The 26,656-nt window shown below is 33.1% G+C and overlaps 1 protein-coding gene across 2 annotated transcripts in view; it reads right to left on the bottom strand.

Moving 5' to 3' along the window:
• WDR79 (Telomerase Cajal body protein 1 homolog) overlaps nucleotides 1-26,656 on the bottom strand; it is a 238,588-nt gene that overhangs the window by 95,732 nt on the left and 116,200 nt on the right. Inside the window, exons 7-9 of one of the 2 annotated variants that reach the window (XR_016550413.1) lie at nucleotides 23,507-23,608; nucleotides 10,865-10,983; nucleotides 4,759-4,800 (exon numbers count right to left, since the gene is read on the bottom strand). Coding sequence is in view for 1 of the 2 variants with exons in the window: in XM_090413474.1 (XP_090269600.1) it covers nucleotides 4,697-4,800; nucleotides 10,865-10,983; nucleotides 23,507-23,608 (325 nt within the window). In the remaining variant the exon portion in view is untranslated. Of the gene's footprint in view, nucleotides 1-4,696; nucleotides 4,801-10,864; nucleotides 10,984-23,506; nucleotides 23,609-26,656 lie in introns of both variants that reach the window. The other variant, XM_090413474.1, reaches the window with a different exon arrangement.

The following is a 26,656-nucleotide window of genomic DNA, read 5'->3' as shown; positions in this document are numbered from 1 at the left end:
TAAAGACTGAGTCTGCTGCCACTGGTATGATAGGACAGAACCCAGAAGAGCCATAATTGCCAATGAGAAAGTTGTGCAGGAGGAATGGTGTGCAGTTTATGGATGTGTAGGGTGAATTTGATGGATGTCAGGACCTGTATATACCTGATGGACTGCACTTATGAATTCCATTTCCATTTTGCCATGTGCCCTTTTTTCTTTCCAATCTATATCACCAAAGCTGAAGTCTCCCATGATAATTGCTTGGTCTGCATTCATTGTGCTAATCTGCTGATGAATGTTGTCTGCATCTTCTTCTGGACTCCCAGGTCCATAGCAGCAATCAACAATATATTTTATCCAATTGGCACCAGACATATCATATCACACCAACAGCCCTCAAATGAACCATTTCCATTAGATCTACTATCTTCCTTAACTTGTATTTTTGTTGGTTGAAGTTCATCAACTATCATTAATAATACCTCTCCTCCTCCTCCCCTGTTCCTTCTATGTTCTCTGAAAATACAATATCCGCTCGATTCAATTCCTGTAAATATATCATTTTCTGACAACCAAGTCTTGCTGATATCAATAATTTTTGGTCAAATCGAGCTGACCAATGTCAAAAACTCCTCTCCTTTATTTCTGATAGTTCGTGAATTTGTGTACATACATTTAAACATCCCCTTGGGCCTGTAGTTACATTTACATAATGTCATTACCTGCCCACTCCGATTCGACACCTGGGAAACTGCACACAGTTCTTCACAATCATTCCTGCACTCATACTTATCTATCTTAAGATATTAGATATTAGGGGGAGGGGAAGCAATCAAGCATGTGTGTAGCCACCCCTGAGACAAATGAGTGCAAGTGAAGGGATGACTGTGCAGAAATAGGGGTGGCTATTTTTGCACAGTCATTCCTACACTTGCACTCATTTGTCCCAGGGTTGGCTAGACACATGCTTGATTGCTTCCCCATCCCCTAATATCTTTAGTTTCCATGGTTTTACATTTCCAAACTCTCACTGAACAAAATGTTCTCTAAGGACCTAACTCCAAAACCTATAGCTACAAAGTGCCAAGTCAATTTTTAAGAGAAAAAAATATAACATATATATAAATAAAACGAAATATAAAAATTCAAGTGTATATGAATAAAATCCCATTAAATATTTGTAAAATAACATATTTTGAACAAAATTATATAATTTAGTAAGTTTTAACTTACTAACATTAAAACTTACATAGTAAATTTTATTATCAACATAAGAAGCCTGAATAGCAAAGAAATGGAGCTAGCTGAGGAATTGGATAACTACCAGATCGACATAATAAGGATGACTGAAACAAAAAAAAAAAAAGGCAAAAATCGATGTTATCTTTTTGAGCAATAAATACGAAATGTTATGTTCAGGCAATGTCAAATAAGAAAAAGAAGGAGAAGCCATAGTATTCAACAATATGAGGCTAATCTTCTCGAATGGCAGGCAGTCTCAAGTAGAGTGATGTGGGCAAATATCAGAATGAGGAACTAGACAATGAGACTTATTTGTGCCTATGGTCTCACAGAAGGTTCTACTAAAGGTAGAAGTGGAGGAATTTTTTGAAGCTTTAGAGAAAGCAACTGACACAATGAAAAAAGAAAAGTTGGTCCTTGTTGGGGATCTAAATAGCAGAGAATGAAATGATTGTCAGACATACAAAAATATTTTGGGAAACCATGTGCAGAGGCTTAAGTGCTATGAGGACATATGCTGGGGGCTTAATGGATTTTTTTACAACACTCAGAAAGGATTAAAACAGAATTTAAAACTTCATATATTTCGTCTCAGTCACTGAGACATCTTCAGGGATTACAAAAAACTAATGTAACATAAACACAAATAACAAACAATACTAAGCCCAACCACATGGGTGACTCTAAAGTCCTAACTAGGTGGATCGCCCTCTGAAGGCAGTTGTAGGTGGCACCTCTGGTGATAAGTGTTTCCCAAATCTTAGGAAGCTTAATGCAACCGTATTTATTAAGATTTGGTTGATTTCTGAGAGCTGCTGCTGATTCTAAGAAAAGTCTCTGTTTTTTTGAATTAACTGTGGTGGAGCATGGTGGTTTTTTTCCATGTTATATTTTTTACTGTTAAAAATTGACTTGGCACTTTATAGCTATAGGTTTTGGAGTTAGGTCCTTAGAGAAAATTTTGTTCAGTGAGAGTTTGGAAATGTAAAACCAGGGAAACTAAAGAAATTAGAGGATGGGGAAGTAATCAAGCATGTGTGTAGCCAACCCTGGAACAAATGAGTGCAAGTGTAGGAATGACTGTGCAAAAATAGCCATCCCTATTCCAAATAAGTCAGCTTGTGCTTAGAGAATACTGAGACAAATGTGAGAAAGCTAAACTCTGTGTAAAACTAGCATGGGAGGACTTTGGTAAGAACATGGAAAATAAATATCAAGGCAGCAGCAAGATATTCTGTAGGTTGTTGAAGAAGCTCAGAAATGGAGGAAAGAGTGCTGTAAAAGGAATTAGAGATGATAAAGATGATATGAAAACAGGAGAAAAAGATATCCTTGAAGTATGGAGTAATTACTTCAAAAAACTGCTAATGAAACAAGCAGTGATGACAGCACAGTGGTAAAAAAAAAAAAAACACTGACCAGGCATGCAGTCAGGAATACATATCCATACTTGAAGTAGAAAAAGTCATCAAAAGCCTGAAATGTGGAAAGGCAGAAGGAGTAGGTTATATTTGACCAGAAATGCTCAAGTATGGAGGTATATAAAGGTCTTACAGTTGCTGCATTGCATAGTTAAAAAGGCATGAACAGAAGGATGAATTCCAGATGTTTGGAGCAGAGCTCTCATAGTACCCATATATAAAAAGGGAAATAAAACTGAATGTGAGAATTATAGAGGTATTTCCCTACTGAGTGTTCCTGGTAAGATATATGCAAGTATACTTGAGAAACGGTTGAGAAGGATTGTGGAAGAGAATCTTGGTGAAGAACAAGCTAGATTCAGGACAAATAGAGGCAGTAAGGATCAGATTTTCACTCTACGACAAATAGTTGATAAATCATGGGAATATAACAAAGAACTGTATTAAAGTGTTGTAGATCTGGAAAAGGCGCATGACATTGTGCCAAGAGAGAAGCTGTTCAAAATGCTACAGTTATATGTTATCAATGGGGCATTATATCCAGCAATACTTAGTCTTTATTTGAGTTGTCAGCAGTTAGAATTGAAGGAAGTACAAGAAGGTGGTTTAATGTTAAATCTGATGTCAGACAAGGATGTACATTATCCCCTCTGTTATTCATATCTATATGGATCACATTATGAAGAAAAGTGGTATTAAACCTGATATCAAAATTGGAGATGTTAATCTCAGCTCTTTGCTTTATGTGGATTATGTTATACTTCTAAATAAATCCACTACAAGTCTGCAAGATTCTCTGACTAAAATTGAATAGCTGTTGTAATAGATATGGTATGAAGGTCACCATTAAAAAGACAAAGACAATGAAAATAGGCAGAAACATTGAAAATATCAGCGGCAATGTGAATGGAGAACCTATAGAACAAGTAAAATATTTCAGCTACTTATGCACAGTTTTTAGTGAAGATGGTAAATTAAATATTTACCATCTTCACTAAAAACTTAAAATAGACAACAGAATCAACAAAGCTGATATGGTAGGAAGTCAGCTGAATAAATTTATATGGAATAAGAGAGAAATTAGCCAAAACACTAAATTAGCTGTATACAAGACAGTGTTCAAACCAATTTTAACATGGATCTGAGAGCTGGGTCCGAAGTAAAAAACTTGACCAAAGACTAGAGACCACAGATATGACAGTCCTCAGAAAGATTGAGGGCATGAACAGATAACATCAATGGCAAATCATATTAAAAACGAGGATATTAAGAAAGAACTCGACATCGTCAGCATCCAGGAATGCATCAGCAGAGCTAATCTCAGGTGGTATGGTCACTTAACCTCCTTACCGGCCGATGTGGATGAAATAGTGAGACCAAATTGCACTTCTTATCCATGTTATTCAATAGATGTTATAGAATTGTATCCAGATTTAGCTGGATGTTTATAGACGTCCTGGCCAGTTGGGATGTTAAACAGAACGGGAGAGGAAAGATTAGCATAACAAGTGTTCTCTGCCAGGATGGCAGGAAAACAACCCAGAGGAAGACCAAGATATAGGTGGATTGATACAGTAAAAAGTGTCTTAGAAGACAGAAATATAAGATCTGATAATATTATAGTCTTGACAGGTAACAGACTGATTTGGAGGAAAATTGTAGATAGGAAGTTAGTAATGATGTAAATTTTTCATGTAGTATTATCATATCCTGTACACCGCTTAAGGGTATATATCAGGAATTTGATGATGAAGAGTAAGTTTTAAAAACTTAAAAACACTAGATATACCTGAAGCATCTGAGTACATCTATTATTTGTAGTTTTTGCCTATGTGAATGTCAAAAACATTTATCTTCTAACATTCAGAACATGTTAGGATCATCCCAGAAACCAGATGTCATGTAAATCATGGTTTTGCATATTATAAAATTAAAATAAATAATGTAGCTTCTCAAAATTTTTAAAAATTATTTTTCTAATCGTATTTGATATTTAAAAATTTGATACATGAAAAAAAGTAAAATTTAATTACAAAACATGACCGACATACCTGCTAATATCAAAATATATACGCTGATTTGTAACAACAATTCTTCGCAAAGAAAATAGTACCTTTCCAGGATTTCTAATATCCCAACAAAGAATTTCAGCATCCTAAAAATATTAAACAGAACTATTTAACCAGCTTAGACAAAGAAAGTAAGTACAGTAAATTACATCATACTAATTAGAATTACTATTTTCTGGATTTAAACCAGTCACAGAGAAGTAAAAAAATTGTTTTAAATTGACAGTTTCATGAAAAACTTTGTTTCAGTTCATCAGGAAATAGCAAGAATAAATTTAAAAATACAAGCATGTCATGATGGATTAAGGAAGACCAGATATGATGTAAAATTATCTCTTGTTTTTGTTACACTGTAGAGAATACTTCATTATTTCAGCTGATTCTTTGAATGCCCTTGAGTAAAAGTAGTCATCAACGTGGAGAATTTTTTTGTTGCCATTCTACTAAATGTTTTGTATCTGTTGTATGTACTGTTAGCCCTGATTTGTGCTCTCTTTCATTCTCAATGACTTTGATGTTTTCTGACTGGTATATCTCCCCAGATCTTTGCCCACAACTGGAATTGATCTTGTAGACAGCTGTTTTTTTTAAATGGTAGATATGGTGGTTTACCAGGTTTCAGATGACTGGAGATTTTGTTGATTGGGAAGAACTGTTGACTGGGTCACACTTATGAGTGGGACCCAGACCCAGAAGTGATACCAAGGTTGAAGCAATGCTGGAGTCATATTTCCACATGCAAGTAGCCAAAAGGTGGCACACCTTACAACTAAAATACTCTGGATTAGAGATAGATGTTGAAAACTTTTTCACTTGGTTATACTATAAATTAAAGATACAAGAAATTATATTCTTGGTTTTTTCATCTTTATCCAAGAGTATGCAAACAAAGTTTGCAAGTGAAGTCAGTTCAATACTTCACTTCAATATGGAAATATGACTTCTGCATTACTTCAACCGTGGTATCACTTCTGGGTAGTGTGCTTCCCATAATGCATAGCATTATACATGTCCGTAAGGATATGTGCATTGCATTTTGGGATACTAAAGTAATTGATGTGAACTCATTAACCTGTATATACAGGGTGTCCCAAATTTCACGCAAGAAGTAATTTTGATAGAAAACACAGCTTTTTAATTAAAAATTGTAATTTCTTATTGATTCATAAAGTATACAGTATAGGGTTATGCATGGAATAGCATATCGGGTAAATGGCCTCCACAGCTTTACTGGCACATAAGCACTCTTTTGTCGAAATTTTCCATGACCGTTTTGCATAAATGTGGCTGAATTTCATTGATACAGTGCTCAATTTCCTCCTTCAAGGCGTGGGTGGTCATGGGCTTGTTGGCATAAACCTTAGACTTCAAAAAACCTCAAAGAAAAAAGTCCAATGGCGTTAAGTCACATGATCTGGGTGGCTAATTCTGATCGCCAAAACGGGAAATTGTATAAGATCACTAATTGATCTTATACAATAATCATCTTATACAATAAGAGTGTATAAGAGCACTAATTGATCCAGTTTCCTTGAATTTTTTAATTAATCTTTTCACAGTTGATGAAGTTAAATCACTATTCCAACCATATTTTGTACGAAAATTGCGAACTGTAGCTACCAAACATTCATTATTTTTAAAATATTGCTCAACAATGAAAATGCGTTGTTCTTTCGTGTAACGCTCCATTTTTAATAACCCTGAACTGTCAGCTGTCACCTGCCTTTTTTTTCTCGTTGGCAACACTTTACCGCACAAATGGCACTAAATTTAAATCTTGCGTGAATTTTGGGACACCCTGTGCAAGTTGATTAATTTTAATGGTATAGTTGAGAACACAGACTGATAAGAAAATAATTATTTATTAACTTATTACTGATATTTCATTGGTATTTTATCCAGCATCATCAGAGCATGAAAACAGTTTGTCACAGTACGTGAGACAACCACATCTGGTATAACAATGGGATTAGTTTGAACAATTGTAAGTATACAATACAAAGACTAAAGTCCTAATTAGGTACCATCTATGTTGAAAAAAAAAAAACAGGTATTAATTTGGTTTTAAGATGACTGTCTCCCAAATCTTTGGCAAATTTATACAGCCATACTTGTTGAGGTTTGGCATATGTTTCAAGGCTTTTGTTGATTCCAGGAACAACACCCCTTATAAAGGCTTCTGTACAGCACTTTTGCTTTTTTCCCAATCGATCCTGTGTATAGGGATATCTAAAGCATGGTCTGCTAGACCTGACTTGCCATAGCGATAGTGCCGGATGTATTTTTTATGTTCACTGAGGTGGATGTCAACAGTTCTTCCTGCTGGTCCGTAATAAGCTCGATCACACGAACAGCATTCGTGTGATCGAGCTTATTATAGACTCCTGGGTGTGATAAAGGAGAGATTCTGTCCTTGGGTGAACGGATGAGAGTTGCCAATTTCACATATTTCACACAAAAGCACGTAATTAGCACCATTACATCATGTATAACAAACGCGTAAGCCTTCCCACGCATTTGAGGATCCTTCACGGAAGAATCTCTTGGTCTTGTTGCATGCAGAAACTGTAAAACAGTTCAGAGAATGAGTGAATGATGCTGTTTGATAGTAAGGTAGTAAGTAAAAAAGATATATACTATTTGATATATTACAAAGAATAAATATACCTATTTTACTACATGCAATATTGAAAATATACAAATATAATGAAATAAAAATAAAAATAACCGAAAAAATGTCTGAAAAACAATCTATAGACCAAGGAGTAAGACAGGGATATCCTTTGTCTCCAATACTTTTATATGTTACGGTTAAAGTGATAAATCCGGTTATTATTAATAATTACCGGTTAAAGTGAATAATTCCTAGAGGAGCCTGGTAAATGTAATAAAAACATGTTTATAGGTTTTATATATAGGTTTTCATTCTCAACAGAAATTATAACAGCTTAGGTTAATTTATAATGAAAAAAGTAAGGAAAGTACTTCTTTTGCACTCAATGAAATTAGAAATCATAAATCATTATAAACTAACCTAACCTAATCTTTCAGTTGGAAATCATTATAAACTAACCTAACCTTTATCGGTTGGAAATCATTAACCTAAACTAACCTAACCTTTATTGGTTAGGTTAGTTTAGGTTATAATGAAAAAAGTAAGGAAAGTACTTCTTTTGCACTCAATGAAATCAGAAATCATTATAAACTAACCTAACCTAAACTAACCTGGATGTCGCATGTCGAACCAGAGTGTAGTCGTAGTTTGTCATGGGCAGATTAATGTGGATGAAAGATAAACGTTGTTGTGGGCTGAGCTTAATGATTGCTGGCAGATAAATGGGGATAACAATTCAAAGTTGTAGTTGTGGGTAGATGAATGGGGATAATAGATAAATCAGAAAGGATCTGATCGGTGTTTTTCTCCATTGATGAGGAAAGAGGTACAGCAACAACGTTTATCTATAATCCCCATTCATCTGCCCACAAAACGTTTATTTGTTATCCCCATTAATCTGCCCACGATAAACTTCGACTACACTCTGGTTCGACATGCGACATCCAGGTTAGTTTAGGTTAGGTTATAATGATTTCTGATTTCATTGAGTGCAAAAGAGGTACTTTCCTTACTTTTTTCATTATAAATTAACCTAAGCTAACCTAACCTAAGCTGTTATAATTTCTATTGAGAATGAAAACCTATAAACATGTTTTAATTACATTTACTAGATTCCTCTAGGAATTATTCACTTTAACCGTAACATATATATATATATATATATATATGTTAATGAAATATTAATACAATGGATCACCTTAAATAACCAAGGTATAGAAATTTCCCAGAATAATAAAATAAAATACACTATTATTTGCAGATGATCAGGCAATATCAGATAAAGAAAACAATTTACAAAGAGCAATATATCATTATAGTAAAACAAATATCCATAGATAAAACTAAAACAATGTCATTTTGTGGACAAACTCCAATTAGAACTAAAATAATTATTAATAATAAAACAGATAAATACTTTTAATCATTTTGGATGTAAAATATCATATGAAGGAGAAAAGACATAAAATTAAAAACTTAAACATTTTTACAGATTATAGGCCTGCTAAATAAACACTCAATCCAAATATTATACAAAGAGAAACACGCTTGAAAATATACAATATTTTAGCAGTGCCTACATTATTATATGGCAGCGAAATTTTGGCAATAAACAAACAAGATAAACAAAGAATAAAACCAGGTGAAATGAGATTCATGAGAAGAACTGAAACAAAACACAACATTAGACAATAAAAGAATGAAGATAATTTAAAAGAACTAAAAATAAAATCAACAGAAGAAAAACTAAACAATTACAAACAAAACTGGATAGAACATGTAAACTGAATGGCCAACCCCTGATATCCTAAACAATTAATAAAGCATAACCCAAATGGAAAGGCCAGGTAGATCTCAAAAGAGGATATCAGATAATGAGACTAGAACAGATTAATATGGTCTATATTTGTAATAAGCACTATGATGATGATGATTTTAAGAATATTTTCATAAAAATTAGTTTTATGAAACAGCTTTTGTATATCAACAAAAATATTCAAAATCAGAATGACAGAAAAGTTTAGTTTCATTTCACATTTTGATTGGTTTAAATTTTGATGTACTAGCCACTATTGTGGATACTAAGGAACACTATTAAAGTTTAAAAGAAACAATTTCTGGAGATAGATTTCGGTATTTAGACCACGTGTTTATTAAATAATAAAAACTAAAAGAATAAAAAACCAGACAAGTTTTGTTCGTCGTAAGACTTACATCATCAGGGTGTATAAAAGTATAATGGTGTATAAAAGTTTAACACAACAACCAAAGATTAATTGATAATTAATAGTCCATTAGATGTTTGTTTGACTTCATAACTGTTTTCATTAATTGAGAACCCGAATACAAAATGATGCTTGTTGGAACAGCGCTAGTTGTTGCCACGTTCTGTGGCTCACGTGCTATATCTGATATAAATAACATAAATAAATTAACAAAAGATTGTGCAACTCAACGACAAAGGCAAGCCGACGACTGTTGAGTTCAAATGCTGATTCTCTTCAACTGAATTCCAAAATATCTGAAACTACCATAACATTCACTATCTATTTCTTAAAGTTTTAAACTTTTTTTCATGTGTGAACAATATGTGAAACTTTTTAATTTTTTTTTTTTTTTTTTGTAAAGTAAAATTAGGGGCGCAAGGTATACGCGAAGGTGAGTTATATTCGAGTAAATACGGTATGTGAGAAAGGACTGTTGAGTGAGTACTATATGAGCCATGCATCAAGACAGTCATAATTGATTAGTGATTACAAGAAAACTACTTGAGTTTTCCAATAACTTCCATGGCATTTGTCAGTGTCCCTTGCTGATTTACAATAGCATAATGTAAACTAATGATCATGTATTAGTTAGAGGTTTCCAGTTAGTGTAGAAGATGACTAAAACAGATTTCTAAGGTAAATTTCTATTTCTGAGAAAGAAATACTAGTGGAATGAGAGTGTGGGAAAAAAAAAGCAACACCAATAAAACCATCTGATAAAAAATGAAATGTTATGAACATATTTTTTAATATATTCTTTGTTTAAATAACCTACAGTACATATCATTAAGATGGAAAATAAAATCATTTAGATTATTTTATTTATTTATTTTATTATTTTAAAAATAAAAAAATAATTAAAAAAAATTAAAAAAATGGGAACCAGATTATGATTATAATCTGGTTCTCATTGCTCACCAAGATATTTTTTTTGATCTCAGTTAATCACAGGACACCTGGTGTGCACATACATATATAATATATACATACAATCTATAAGTATGTAAGACACAAGACACAAGGCAACAAATGTATATCCTTATTTGTCTCATGATAAAAACCCCCACTCTAGCACTACTACAGGATGCTGAAAACACGAGAGATTTTCTTTACAACTTCATTCAAATGAAAGATGCAAACTAGCATAAATTGTTCATTATTCTAAGTCTAAATAAAAGAAATAATGTGTAACTGTATTCTATTATTCTGTTGTTTTAAGAACAAGTTGGTATACATAATATACTACTGCAGATTAAAAAAAAAAATTACCTTTCTCCCACCACTATATAATTTTGTACCATCAGGAGAAAAAAGTAGATGAGTTACTCCTCCCTGCTGGCCCCCAAGCATCCAAAGAAGTTCACCTTTTGGCTCAGCATAAACACCAACTTAAAAAAACACAAAGTGCAGATGATAATCTAGTAATTGCAAAAAAGTATATTTCTAATTATACATTGGGTTTTATCCTTTATCCAAGTGTAAGCAAACAAAGTTTGCACCTGAAGTACTTTCAAGATAGGGACAACTCATGGTAAAGGTGCTATAAGTTCTCATTACTTGCCTTAGTATCTCCCTTAATGCAAAGCATATCTCCTTGCAGATATGTATAATGCTATGCATTAAGGAAGGGCCACTACCCAGACTGGTTTCCACCTTTATTGAGGTCTCATCAGTGGGAGCCAGACCCAGAGGTGCAAACTTTGTTTGCTTACACTTGGATAAAGGATAAAACCCAGTATATAATTAGTAGCATAGCCAAGTGAAAAAACTTCCATAAAGTATATTTCTATTTAGTACTTACTCCACTTGTAGCTTGCTTCTTAAATACAGAGAACAAAAATACCTAAGCCCCATCATAAAAGCTGTTCAAAATGCTACAGTTATATAGTGTAAATGGTTATATCAAGCTATAGTCAACTCAGATATAGTCTATATCTGAGTTGAAAGTTACAGAAAGACAATGTTCAATCAGGTGTGATACAAAAGTGCACATTATTTCCACTGTAATTCATCATCTGTATGGATCACATTATGAAGAAAAGTGGCATTAAACCTAATATTAAAGGAGATGTTACTCTTAGCGCTATACTTTATGCAGATGATGTTATATTCCTAAATCCAGTACAAGTTTGCAGGATTCCCTGACTAAAATGAATAACTTCTGTGATAAAGTTACTATGAAAATCAGCAATAAAAAGACAGATAATGAAAACAGGAACACTGAAAGAATCAACAATATCTTGAGCAGAGAACCTAAAAAAAAAAAAAAAGTAAAACATTTCAGCTACTTCAGCAGAATTGTTAGTGTAGATGGGAAATCAAATATATGAAACAGACAATTAGCAAAGCTGATATGGCAGGTAGTCAACTGAATGAATTTATATGGAATAAGAGAGAAATTAGTCGAAACACTAAACTGTATACATGATAGTGTTCAAACCAATTTTAACTTATGGATCTAAGAAGTGGGTTAAAAATAAGACATCTGATCAATGACAAGACTACAGACATGAAATTTTGAAGAAAGATTAGGGGAGTGAACAGATGACATCAATGACACCAGCATGTTAAAAATGAGGATATTAGAAAGCAACTTGACACTGTTAGCATTCAAAAAGGTATGAGCAGTGCTCATCTCAGGTGATATGGTAACTTAAACAGAATTGGAGAGGAAGGATTAGCAAAATAATTTTTTTTGTCAGGATGGCATGAAAAGACCCAGAGGATCTAAGTGGGCTGATACAGTAAAAAGTGCCTTAAGAATGTCTTAGAAACATAAGATCTGACAATATTGGATCTTATGGACAACAGGTTAAACCTTTCATAGTACTATCACATTATCCTGTATACGCCCCCTTGACCCAAGATGAATATATCAGGAATTTGATGATGATAATTCTTTGTTTCAACCTTTATAAATATGTATAAAAAAAATCAAAGATAAACCTATCTTTGGTTAAGACTATGGTTAATCTTTGTTTATAATAACATTATTACTATAATACGCCACCTCCACGGAGTCTGAAGACTCATCGTGGGAGACCCAATCTATCCACACAATCTATAATACCTCTCCTTGAACGATTAACAGACAAAACACTCACAAGTAACTCTGGCAACCCATTCCACTCATTCGCAACTCTCCAAGCAAAAAATCTAGTCCTCACACCCCCTACTAACCACATCTTTATTCAACTTCTGGCCAAGTGCTAAAACATTTCCCATATATCAATCCCATAATACCCTTTGAGCAACTTAAATGTTTCTAGCATATCTCCTGTTTTTCTTCTATCAACCAACTTCTGCAATCCACACACACACACACCCTCAATTTATCCTCATAGGGAACAATTCCACAAACTACTCACCATCTTGGTCACTTGCCTCTGAATCCTCTCCACTGCTCTCTCTCATCTCCAAGAAACCCAGACTTGAACAGAGTAATCCAGATGTGGGTGTATCAAGGTGTTATAAACAGGAATAACAACTTCCTTATCTCTACTTGTTCATGTGTTCTTCAATAGCCAAGTAATCTTATGGGCTACCTTCTCTAGCTTCATGTATTTCTGGATACAGTGCCATCAATGTGATACATGACTTGTAATACATTTTTCTCAAAATGTACAACTTGATATTTTCCCACATTACACTGATACCCATTATCTTTTGCCCATACTGACAGCCTATTTAAATCATTCTGCAGATTATTTCCTATATGGTTAGACATCATTAAATTCCTGCCATGTACCCTCAAGGGGTGTAGGTCTATATCATTTATGTACAAATTAAACAGCTATGGTCCCTGCATTGAACCTTGCAGCACACCACTAGTGACTTGTTTCTGCCTCGATTCTGCCCCTCCACATACCACTTTTTAACATCTGTCCAGCAGCCATCCTCTTATACACTTAACCAGTGTCATGTTTATCCCCATTTGTTCTAATTTGCATAACTGAGTTCCATGCAATATACTGTTAAATGCCTTAGCAAAATCCAGCAAAATTGTCTAACCATTTCCTTTATCCAACTCAGCTGTTATTCTATTATACAGTAAATTACTAAAGCATGACCAACCCTTTACAAAGTCATGTTGAACCATCACATAGTATCATACTTTTATCTAACCATTCTTAAATTCTCTTTTTGACCAATTTTTCTAGTACTTTTACCACCATGGCTGAGATACTGATTAGTCTATAATTTGTTACTGCAGTCTAACTCCCTTATGAAAGGGAATTATTTTGCCCTCTTTTCACTCCCTTGAAACTCTACCAGAGCTGAGACTTAAAGATCCTAATCAGATTGCTAGTTCCCTAGCACATTTTTGCAAAACCTTAACTGATATCCCATCTAATCCCACAGCTCTACTTATATTGAGATTCTGCAATATCCTAAGAACCTTCAATTCATCCACCCCTGTTCCCACATTAGTGTTTGTCACATATGTTAAAGCAGTAACCTCACTAGGATGATATACCCTAGTGGTCACAAAGTAATTTGACTATCTTATCTGTTTCTGCTTCTGGATAGCTCTTCTGATCCTATGACCAGGTCCAATATGATCACACCCTTAGTCATGTATGACATGTCACATCAAGTAATTATCTCTCAGTAAGTGTATAATTCCATTTCCTTCCTGCCATGTGCCCTTTCTTTCTTCCCGTCTGTATCTCCACAGTACAAGTCCCCCATAATAATCACTCGACCTATATTCATTGTATAAAAAACCTTTATAAAATATAAAACCTTTATTGAAATACTCAAGTAGCCAATGACTGATGCAATTTTCATTATGTGAAATAATAAGTGAATAAATAATAATAATAAAAAAAAATATTTTTGTGCTTATTATATAATGAGTACATAATTTTAACACAATTTATAAATATTACATAAATCACATTAAATATGACAAAACAAATATGAAAAAAATCTAAATTAAGAATTAACAATTTTAATTATTTAAAAAAAAAAGAAACCTTTCTAGCCTTAATTTTGGCAAACTTTACTTATTCTAGATCTACTGTCTCGGCTATGTCACTTTCAACAGATAAAGTGGCTAAGCCATTTGATCTCTCTTGGGACATTGTGGACCTCAAATAATTTTTAATGTCTTAATTTAGAAAATCTGCACTCTGCACTTGTAGTTGAGATTTTAAAAGAATTCGTAGTGATGTGTACACATCAGGAAAAAAGACTTATTCAGTTATTTGCACAAATATAATTTAATACTACTTTGGGAGAATTATTATTTGATATCCTCTGAGACAATATTTTTAATTCATCTAATAAATCTGTTGCTGAAATATCTTTTTGATCAACATCAGACAGAACAATTTCTAAGTCGAAACAAGCTTTTTTTACTGTATCATTATCAAATTTTAAGTTACCAATGTTAACGAGAAACCCAAAAATTGATTCATATTTATTTAGCTGCTCAAATCTCTCAGTAATTGATGTTATTGCTGAATCAAGAATTACATTAAAAAAATTAATTTGAAACTGTCGCTCAAAATTAGCAATTGATTTGTCAGGACATTCATAATTGAAATTGAGTTTTTACATGCTGAGTTCATGTGCTGTCGTTAGTTGGGAAATCAGCATTTAACTCAATATTTAGAGTAAAGTTATGGGCTTGGTGCTTAACTTTCAAAAAATTATTTTCACTTCTGTATGATGTCAAGAATTTTTTCATGACATCTAATGATTTCAAGGCTTCCATAATATTGCAAGAGATATTTTGCAATTGTTTGCTAGATGCATTGACTTCACTTAGAATGTCATACCAAACAAATGTGCCAAATATAAACTTGAAAGAATTTATTTTTTTTGCTAACGAACTAGCTTCCAATTTTGTTTTAATGCCTTGTTGCCCAATTAAGCTGTCATCTTCTGTAATGAAAATGAAAGCTTCATGTATTTCTTTTACTTGATTTTGTATTGCTTTTACAGCTTCAATGTGACTTTCCCATCTCGTTGTGCATAAAGGTTTTAAAGTAAAACTTTGGATGTGGTTTAGAAGAACTTCCCATCGATGACTCGATGAAGAAAAGAAATTATAGATTGACTGAATAATGTCAAAAAATAAAATCACATCTACATTGCAGCTTGCTACATCACTTAATACCAAGTTCAAAGAATGCGTACAACACAGAACAAAAAATGCTCTAGGATTTTTGTGCCTTAAAAGTGCTTGTACCCCTGCATTCTTCCCCTTCATATTTGACCCGTTGTCATATCCCTAACCATGGATATTTTGAATATTTAAGTTTTTTTCTTCTAATAATTTTAAAATTACTTCAGCTATACCACTTCCTGTTGTATTATTAATTTTAATAAAATCTAGAAATCTTTCCTCTATTTGTATAGTATCTTGTGTTTCTTCATTTTTTTCTTTTATAAAAACATATTTTACAATTAAGGACATTTGCTCCTGCCGCGAAATATCAGTGGTGCAATCAAGAATTATTGAAAAATACTTAGCATTCATTATTTTAGATACAATTTTTTTTAAAATTTCATTACTCAATATATTAATGATTTCTGTTGTGTCCCAATTTATGATTATTATTCTATCTAGTGAAATTCTGCTTATCTATATTCAATTTTTATCTATGTGAGAGATATCACCCCAAAATACAAATATTTAAGCTATTTCTCCCCTTAGTGTCCCTAATATTTATATTATACTGTGCCTTTCAGGACATTTAGTTCAAGATATTAAATACAAAAACAAGGAGCAATCACAAAAATATGTCTGAATGTGAAACAACATTGCAGTCATGACACTTTATCTCGTTACTCATTTAAATATTCTCCCCTCCCGCGTGATTAGGTTCATACGTTTTTAAGTGGTGCATTGGGCAGCAATTTCAGACAACTGTTTTATCAATGAACAAAGGTTTATTAAACTCATTAGTATGGTACAATTCAATTTCTAATATAATTCAATTCAATACTAAGAAAACATTTACAAAATAACATTAGCTTATCACAAGTAATTTGGCTATGATCCTATATGGGTATTGCGATCATGCCGCCATAACAAATTCAACACATACAATCTTTTGTATAATCCCAGATCTAATTAGCACCTTAGTTAACTCTATATTAGTCTGAATATGCGCTATATGCTGTAGCACATAGACATATGTGATCAACTCACTCTATTTAACTATCTAAAACTATGTAGATTAAATTATCCTTTCACTGTAGTAACACATAACTTTGACATTTAAAACTTTCCTATACGTTACAATACACATGCATAATTCTCAGGACACATGAATTATTATATAATATTAATAAGCATACTCTCATTACAATCAGTCATGTACTATAGTCCTAGTATAATTTTCCTTAGTCTCTTCAACAGTTCAGTAATAGAATAATGATTGCAATTATAGACGATTTTCAGTTAACACGAGATTTTTACAGTACCTTTTTTCTATCGAGTTTTCTATATTGGCCTCTACCTTTTTCCGATTATACTATCCTGGTATGATCTCTCCTATAATCGGTCACTCCTAAATTCCTTTGGCATTAAACTGTGCTTATGCGATCTTTACTTTTCGTACTTGAATTACGGACACTTTTAGAATCATCCATACAATGGCTGTGAAATTTGCCACGTGGACACCGACTTCTTTACAGATTTCCCTTTCTCGTAGTTGTCACTGGATGATGAAACACTTAGACAATACCTTCTTTCCTTTGGTTAAATGGCATTCCTCGTTTCTTACCATAGGAAATATGGAATTGAAATCCCGCTCACTTTTGTTTCCTTGTTGTGACGACAGAGATTAACTCCAATCCCGCCACTCAGGAAAACCACGTGAAACCTATATGAAGGAGCTCGTGAAGAAACTATCCGGGAAAAATCCTCGTGGTTGGGATTTCTAACCCTTTTATACCTTGACCCCTACCAGCACCTTCTTTAATTTCTTTTCTCCACCCCTCACTGGATTCGACTTCACCGACCAATTAGGGTGGCGTTTTTCTGCCAAACATCCCGAGGTCAGCGAGCACGCGACTCACACGTGACGATGTCTAAATCCGGGAATTGACCCTGAGCGATAGTCTATTGTTTTTCTTTTGCTAGCCTCTAAATTAATCCCCCTTCCAAATTTTCTAAGAATTTACTTAATATTTTAATCTCTAGCCTCTCACATACAATTCCTTATGACTAATCTTTTCTGTTTTACTTAGCTAATTTTTTTTTATATCACAACTGTAATATATTCCTTCTTTTATTATTTAGTTCAACAAACACTTTTTGTTATATATTTTACTTGGATGCAAGAACATTTTTCTTTCTTTAAATAATTTATGTATTAGCTCCTATACAGGGGTTTTATTTAATTTTCTCTTCATGTTACACCATGATAACTGAAAATTCCACATAGTGAAGGTATCAGGGTGTGACATTTCGTTTTGTATACATTTCCCTAAATAATGAACGCGAATTTTGTTTTTTTATGCGTTCTACATGTTTTTGCAATACGCTGTCAAATTCGGCGAATAATTCAATCAGTTTCAAAACTTTTCCATTATTATTTGTATATAGAGTATCTGAACTTCCTCTGAACGCTGTTTTCTTTTGCAAGAAATTTAATAACCGATGTTATCCGTTTTAAAACCTACATCCAATGTTCTTGTTCTTTTTTGAGTAATTTTCGCTGATGTTGATCAATCGTAATTTTTTAAAACGCTTTTCCAAATCAATCCATTTTTCAAAATTATTAAGATGTTTCCAATCATTATTTCCTTCCGAAATTAAGTTCATAGTTCAAATATCAGAAAATAATTTGCAGCAGAAACAAAATAATACATTTTTTGAACTCGAGTAAATTAACCAAGATCTTTTAATGGTTTCTCTGTTACTCAAAATCCTATTATCGATACATAAAAACGTCTATTATGTTCATTGCGTGGGGAAAAAAGTCTCCTTTGATTCTGCAGGTTTTTACTAATATATATCAATTATTGAATTGGACAAGTTTGGCCATAAAGCTGGATCGTCAAAAATCTCGTAATTTAGTGTTGAGATATTTGTATTTGAAGTCGAAGCTATTGGATAATTCTCAAGAGCCTGATTATCATCTAAACACAAATTCGAATTTTCAGACTCATTGTCAGTGGGGGGACTCCACAGGAACGTCGCTTTCACTGACTCTTGTTTCTGATAATTTCAAAACTTTCCGCAATTGATTTTCTTGCTGAGCTCGAATAACTGCTCGTTCTGCTCATCTTTTCTCAATGAAATTGGATCTAAATGTTTCTGTCCCAGGGATTATCAAAATAAAAATAATTATTTGGAGTTTATATAATTAGAATAAAATATAATTATCTTTATAAATATGCATATATAAATTTAATATTTTTTAAATATATGATATATCCAATTTAATTTTTTTTATTATTAATTTTTTTCTGCCTCCAATATAATTGTAACATAAACTCTGTAAGGTTTCTGCCCTTTTACTTTTCCACCTGTGGCATTCGCCCATTCCACCCCTGCGTCACGCCGTGCTTGTCAAGGATACTTGAAAGGCTTTGGACACTTATATGCCTGTTAAGGCCACTGGAAAAAGAAGAAGAAGATGATGATGAAAAGGATAAGGTTTCTCTTTTGAACACTTAGACGTTTCCTCCTGCAGAGAATCCCAGCCATAAGTGCACATCAGTATAAATAAACAGCTATATACTTTTAATTTTACTTTTCTGACTAGGAATTAGAAAACTCAGCTATGTTAAGGATAAGCTGTATTTGCCACCCTGGCAAATATAGCTTTTGACAGGGTGGCAAATAAATAGGACATTGGTTTACAGTCAATCCAAACAAGTGGAAAAATGACTAGAAATGTCCCATCTTACACAATACGACATGCTAAGAACATGTACTAATAGAACAATTGACAAAATACTGCAAACAAGTTATTAATAACAACAGTGCAACATTCCAGAATACATTGTTCTCCAAAAACCAAAAAGAACAAACCATCAGTCAACTGATAATATAGCAATACAAAGAAATGCAGAATGATATAAAAAGACAGAATGATATAAATGTAGAAAATCCCATTAATTCAACAAATTCAAATTATATGAATGTTTCCATTCATATAATTTGATGTTGTTTTGTTGTCTACTGACAGCTCCATTTATACAATTGTGTTCGCATCACAATCCATCACAGAGGAAGGGGCTGTCAGTAGTGCACTGAGCTTACTCCATCAATATGATAGTTAAACCAAACAGCAAAAAACTACCCTGAGCACTGATGAATACAATTATAACATTTAGAAGTTTGCTCATAGCTGAGTTTTCTAATTCCTAGTCAGAAAAGTAAAATTAAAACTATGTACATCATTAAGGTGCTCAAAAAAGATTTTCCTTATGTCCAATAGTGAGCTATATTGATTCTTCCACCTACCATTTAGCTAAGCTTCTACTGATCAACTCTGAAATTTCACTTGCTGATGTAGATTTTAAAAAAATAACTGATTTTAAAGAAAAATAAAATATATTTGTTTACTTGATACTGAAATAAGGATTTCTTTTGATGTATCATTACTCACCAACATAAATCTCCAAGAAACTCTTTCTTGGAAGACATTAACTTTTAATTTCATCATCAATTTTGAAAAACAAGTTGAAGATACAATTTGAAATAACTGTGATGGTTTCATCACACGTGCACCAGCAGACTACTTTGTGGAACATCTGGAAAGTCAACTCTGATAATATAATTTCACAGCTTTGTTGTATCTGGGTTTGTTTTGTACGTAGGTGACATTTTTGAAGAAGTCATATTTAGAAATACAGTTTTTAGACTAAATTAACTCCATGTGTAGCTGAATAAAGCTCACTAACAAATAAGAAACAAACAAGTTTCTTCTTTTCTTGGATGCATGAATAATATGTATTCTTAATGGTGCCATTAATTTTATGTTCTACCAAAAATCTACACTGACCATCATCATCATCATCAAATTCCTGACATGTGCCCTCAAGGGGTGTACAGGATATTATGATAGTACTACATGAAAAACTTGCATCATTACTAACTTCCTATCAACAATTTTCCTCCAAATCAATCTGTTATCTGTCAAGACTCCAACATTATCAGATCTTATATTTCTGTCTTCTAAGGCACTTTTTACTGTATCAATCCACCTATATCTTGGTCTTCCTCTGGGTCTTTTTCCTGCCAACCTGGCAAAAGAACACTTGTTTTGCTAATCTTTCCTCTCCCATTCTGTTTAAGTGACCAACCATCTGAGATTAGCTCTGCTAACACATTCCTGGATGCTAACCCAGTTAAGTTCTTTCCTAATATCCTTGTTTTTAATATGATATTGCCACTGATGCCACCTGTTCACCCCTCTTATCTTTCTCAGGACTCTCATATCTGTGGTTTCCAGTCTTTGGTCAAATGTTTTACTTCTAACCCAGCTTTCAGATCCATAAGTTAAAATTGGTTTGAATACTGTGTTGTATGCAGCTAATTTAGTGTTTTGACTAATTTCTCTCTTATTTCATATATTTATTCAGTTGACTTCCTACTATACCAGCTTTGTTGATTATGTTGTCTACTGACAGCTCCATATATACAATTGTGTTCACATCACAGCGGAAGGGGCTGTTAGTGGTGCAATGAACTTACTCCATCAATATGCTAGTTAAACCAAACAGCAAAAAACACTACTGTGAGCACTGATGAATACAATTATAATATTTAGAAGATATCTATTAAATATCAGTCCTCAATTATACCAAAATCAGATGTTAAAATAGTTGCAATGTTCTACCATAACAGGGACATCATAATGGATACCATGCTTTCTTCAATCTACATACCATTTTCAAACCAGTTTGAAATCTGTTGTCCTTTTTGCCTACCACTATGGACAAATTATCTTTCTTATTCTAACCTAGATAGGAGAGAGGTACATGGTAAAATTTGTGTTATGTACAAGTTACCCTGCTTCTGTCATCTACCCTATTTTGAACAAATTAGCCAATCAGCTGAAATCAGAATTAATGAATACAGAGAATACATCAAATCTGATGTAGTATCTATGTTATGGACATTAGTTCTATAAAGTTCAGTGAAACAAGATGAAGATACCCCATAAAAGTCAATTCAAATATGATGATAGTTTCATGGAAATGAAACCTATCAAACACTGCTCCCCCTGTCCAAATTGTGGCTGAGACTTGAGTTGTAATTGACATGTGTCACTTTTCTTAATGTTGCTTTATGCTTCTTATTCTTTTCTTTCTCTCTCCTTCCCCCCATTATGTTACGGGACATATGATAGAACACATATTAAGTTGATAATATTATTTTAAATTGTAAATTACTGTAATTAACTGATAATATTACTAACATCCTATCAACAATTTTTAACAAAATTATTCTGTTACTAGTCAAATCTCCAAGGTTGTCAGATATTATTTTTCAGGTTTCTAAGGCAATTCTAACTACAACAAACCACTGAGATTTTAGTCTTCCCCTGAGTCTTTTGCCACCATTGCTAAACTCTTAAAATTAGTTTGAACACTGCTTTGTTTACTTCTAGTTTAGTGTTTTGGTTAATTTCTTTGTTAATCCATGAATTTCTCCGACAGGCTTCCCACTATATCAACTTCACTTATTCTGTCTATTTAGTATTACATTTTTTTTTTGTCTATCTACCTATTTATTGTTTTATCTATCTGTTTTTTTATGTGACGTTTCCACCAACAATATGTTGTAAATCTCAAGTACACTAGTACAATGAGTGGGCTAAGGATTTCTTTCCTATTTATATATTTTTTTTGGTATTTTTTATTCATTTTTACCTAATTCAGAGACCAAACATGGAACTTCAGGAATGAAATTCATCTACCACCTAAAGACAATCACAAGCATACATGTCCACAGTGCAATTTGAACCTACAGCCTGTTGGCTGAAAGTGAAATCACTCAGCCAACCAGGCTGGCTATCTATTTATTTGATCTCCTGGCCTGGTTGACTGAGTGGTTAGAATATCAAATGCCAAAAGAGATGTTCTGTGACTACAAGGAGGATTTCTTTATTTAATATTATTATGAATAAATTTGTTGGAATATAGTTCATTCTATTCCTTATCAAGAGAATATATAATTGGCAACACTGTTATAATGAAGACTGTCTATTTGTAGATTAAGTTACTTTAATTACTTAGTGATTACTTTAATCACTATTTTCTTGCAAGTCAAAAATAAATGAATTAATTAACAATAAATAGATATTTAATCTATTTCTCATCAGTTTCAGATGGATCCATTTCTATCAATATTTTCAAAAAATTGCAGAAATGCATTTTTAAGCTTATTCTTATTTTGTTCTTAGCATAAATTGACAAGCTCATGATTATGTAAAATAATATTTATAAAATGGTAAAGTATACATTAATTTTCAAGTTTATTTAATGAATTATTTTTTTTAAGTACTTGACCATCTGGGAAGCAGGATAAGGAGTGTGCTAAATGATTAAACCTATAATAAATTTCTTTTGCCATTTTCCAGTAATGTCTTATAAGTCTGAAGTCAACTGAAGTTGTCACACTCTCTCTCTCTATAGAAAACTCACAGGGATCAGAGGACAGTTTATCATAATGAATTTCTTTTGTCATAGTACTGTATCTACAGGGCTTTTGTTGAGATTTTCAGAAGTAGCTTTATTCAAAAGATCCAACAGCATATACATCATCAGTAAATTCACTAGAGCAAAGTTTATTCTATTCTTTGGGTTGGAACTCTTCAGAAATTTTTGATAGTGAGCAAGTATGCATGATAGTATTTGCTATAGTAAGAGTTGACTGCATATACTTTTTACTTTTTTTTTTAATCTCATTTTTTTAAAAAAACTAATACTTACTAGTTTTGTCATAAGATCCAGCAGCATATATATCATGACATTCAGGACTAAATGCGATACAAGATATTATTCCTTTCTGTCCCCGCTTTGTTTTTTTCTTTTCTAAAAGAAGAAAACTACCTTCAATATAAATGTTATATATCCTACATCAGTCTTTCTCAAACTTCAGATATTTGCGTACCCCTTCTTAAATTTTCATTATTACCAAATACCCCTAATTAATTAATTAAAAAATAAATTCATCAATTAATATATAAATTAATTAATTAATTAAAAAATAAATTGAAATTAATAAATTAATTGAAAATATTAATTAAAATTAAATATCTATTTTATTTGAATTTATATGTTCATGTAAACAAAAAATATGATTTATTTTTAAATTTTGGTTCTCTAGATATGTGATGACAGATGACACACTCATCAATTTCATTTGATCCAGATGCAATATCAACGTTTTCTTGTTGCTTACAGCTACTTGTATTTGCTATATTGCTCTCTTTCGGGGGTTTTATAAATCCAATCTTTAACCAATGATCCATATGTAAGAATTTGAAAGAATAAAAAAATACTGTATTTACTCGAATATAACTAACTTTTTTCCCAAAATTAAAGCTAAAAAATCGTGTTGCGAGATATGTGCGGGAATTTTCGGAAACTAAAGTTTTCAGAAAAAAAAAACTGAAAATGGTGCGACTTACCAAGAAGCTCCTACTCGCTTTCACTACTTTTGGCATCGAGAACAGTTTCTTTGTGTACATCGTGAAAGTCATCTACCCAAATAGCGTCATCTTCTTTCCCATTATTTCAAGCAAAAATTACCGGTAATTTACAAGACTTGAGATACGTAGAGCAGCAAAGAACTGCATATGATTGGTGCGGTATTAACAAAAGATCGCACGAACCAAAGGCAAATTAGCATTTCAACAGTTGAGTTGAAATGCTAATTCCCTTCAACTGAATTCCATAATATCTGAACCACATTCACTATATATTTTTTAGTTTTAACACGTTAACGACGGGGGTGGTATCAAGCAAAACCATATGTTCCACCCGCAACATATGGTTTTGCTTGGTCTATATAGCAGTTTCTGTTGGAGAGGGGATGCGATTCATTAGTCAGTACCGTTTTATCCCGTTGTCCCTAATTGCACTGTTTGTTGAAAAATATGACTCCTTTAATTATGCATAGCCGAAAATTGCCACGTACCCCCTAACAACCTTTCGTGTACCCCTGGGGGGGTATGCGTACCACACTTTGAGAAACACAGTCCTATATAATATCAGATAAAACTATAAATAAGTAAATAATTATTAGAAATCAAAAAATCAAATACGCATTGAGAAACTTGACTGAACAGATATCCAGGGATAATAATGAACTTATTTTTATTTAATTATTATGGTTATTTTATTTGGTGATAGGGTGACAACTGCAAATTTGAGCAATAACTATTCTGGATGATGATGTTTTGAAATCTAATTTAAAGCACAGTAATTTATTGATTTAAAGCTGTTGCTGTTCTGAAAAATTAGCTGAAATGACTATCTCAAGAAATAAAAAAAAAACAAAGATTAAAAAAAATACATTACATATATCAACTGTACAATTTGTTCAGTTTTGTCTCATCTGTCAGAACATTACCAAAACTATAGAATCCCAATCCCTAACCATCTAAAGCAGAGAGACAGAAATTAAAGTAATATATAAAGTAATAGCCAGCCTGGTTGGCCGAGTGGTCAATGTATCCGCTCTCCAGGTGCGGGTTCGAATCCCACCATGGGTATGGATGTTCGTGATTGTCTGTGAAATATGAGTGGTGATGATCGGCGGTAGATGGCATTGGTGTAGATAATATTGGTAGTTGCGGTTCTTTGTAGTTGGTGGGTTGAGTGGTGGAGAGAGAGAGTTGTAGAGTAGGTGCCCTCCCTCGATGAGTTTTTGGACTCCCCGGAGGTTGCGTAATAATAATAATATATGCTAGCCAAAGAAATATAAACACATATCATTCCATATAAACATATTTCCAGCATTTGAACAGACTTAAAGGCTTTTCAAAATTACAAAATTAGAGATAGATGCTGAAAGTTTTTTCATTTGGTTATACTGTAAATTAAAGATGTCAAGAAATTATATTCTGTGTAGCTCAAAATTGCACACCACGGCGCTTGACAGCACGAAGGAAGACTTCGTTTCGAATCTAGTCGGCAACTAGTGGAAATTTTTTTAAGCTTTTTTCGACCGGTTCCTGAGTTAGTCGATCTCTGACACGGGCAAGTGGGTATTTTCTCCTGGAAACTCAGGTTTTTCGTCCTGTAAACTCAAGAAAATCGACCGTAGAATCCACACTATTTTCAGACATCAAATATAGTGTTAAGGTAAGGGACCACAAGATGGCGGCACTTGTTGAGCTGCCTCTTCACTGCGTGCCGCTTAATTAATGATAGCCTTGGGCCAGCTACCTGTGATTGGGTACCAGTGGAGACTGAACTGCCCACTCAGTCTCCAAAAAGTTAGATAGGGCTAAACGGCCTCGCTACTCCCTATACAGGAATAAAATGGTGTTAGCTGATAGCTGAGCTGAGAAATTATATTCCTGGTTTCATCCCTTATCTAAGTGTTAGCGAACAAAGTTTGCATGTGAACTTCAACCCACTTGTATATGGGCTAATGACCTCAGATCAATTGCCTTAGTATCCCATAATGCAAGGTATATATATCCTTAGATATGTATAATGGCATGCATTATGGGAAAGGTCAATACCCAGACTGGTTTTGATGTTTATTGAGATCTCATCAGTGGGAGTGGTAGAGGCCCTTCCCATAATGTATGGCATTATACATGTCTGTAAGGATATGTGCCTTGCATTATGGGATACTAAGGCAATTGATGTGAAGACATTATACAGACCTCTATATACAAGTATCCCAGTTGGGAAGTGACTTCACACACAAACTTTGTTTGCTTACACTTGGATAAAGGATGAAACCAAGAATATAATTTCTTGGAATCTTTAATTTATGAAAATTAGATTCCATTGCCCAAGAACCTCTTCTAACATCACAGCAGATAAAAGTATTATATATCCTCATAGACTACACATTATCTTGTCTGCCCAGATGGAATAATGTAGTGACTTTTTTTCACA

The sequence above is a fragment of the Typopeltis vanoorti genome, chromosome 24, assembly GCF_054136105.1.
Source record: "Typopeltis vanoorti isolate ZY-2024b chromosome 24, IOZ_Tvanoo_1.0, whole genome shotgun sequence".
In the NCBI taxonomy this organism is placed as follows: Eukaryota; Metazoa; Arthropoda; class Arachnida; order Uropygi; family Thelyphonidae; genus Typopeltis; species Typopeltis vanoorti.
Note: the sequence above shows the minus strand (reverse complement) of the source record. Positions and strands in the feature narration are given on the sequence as shown.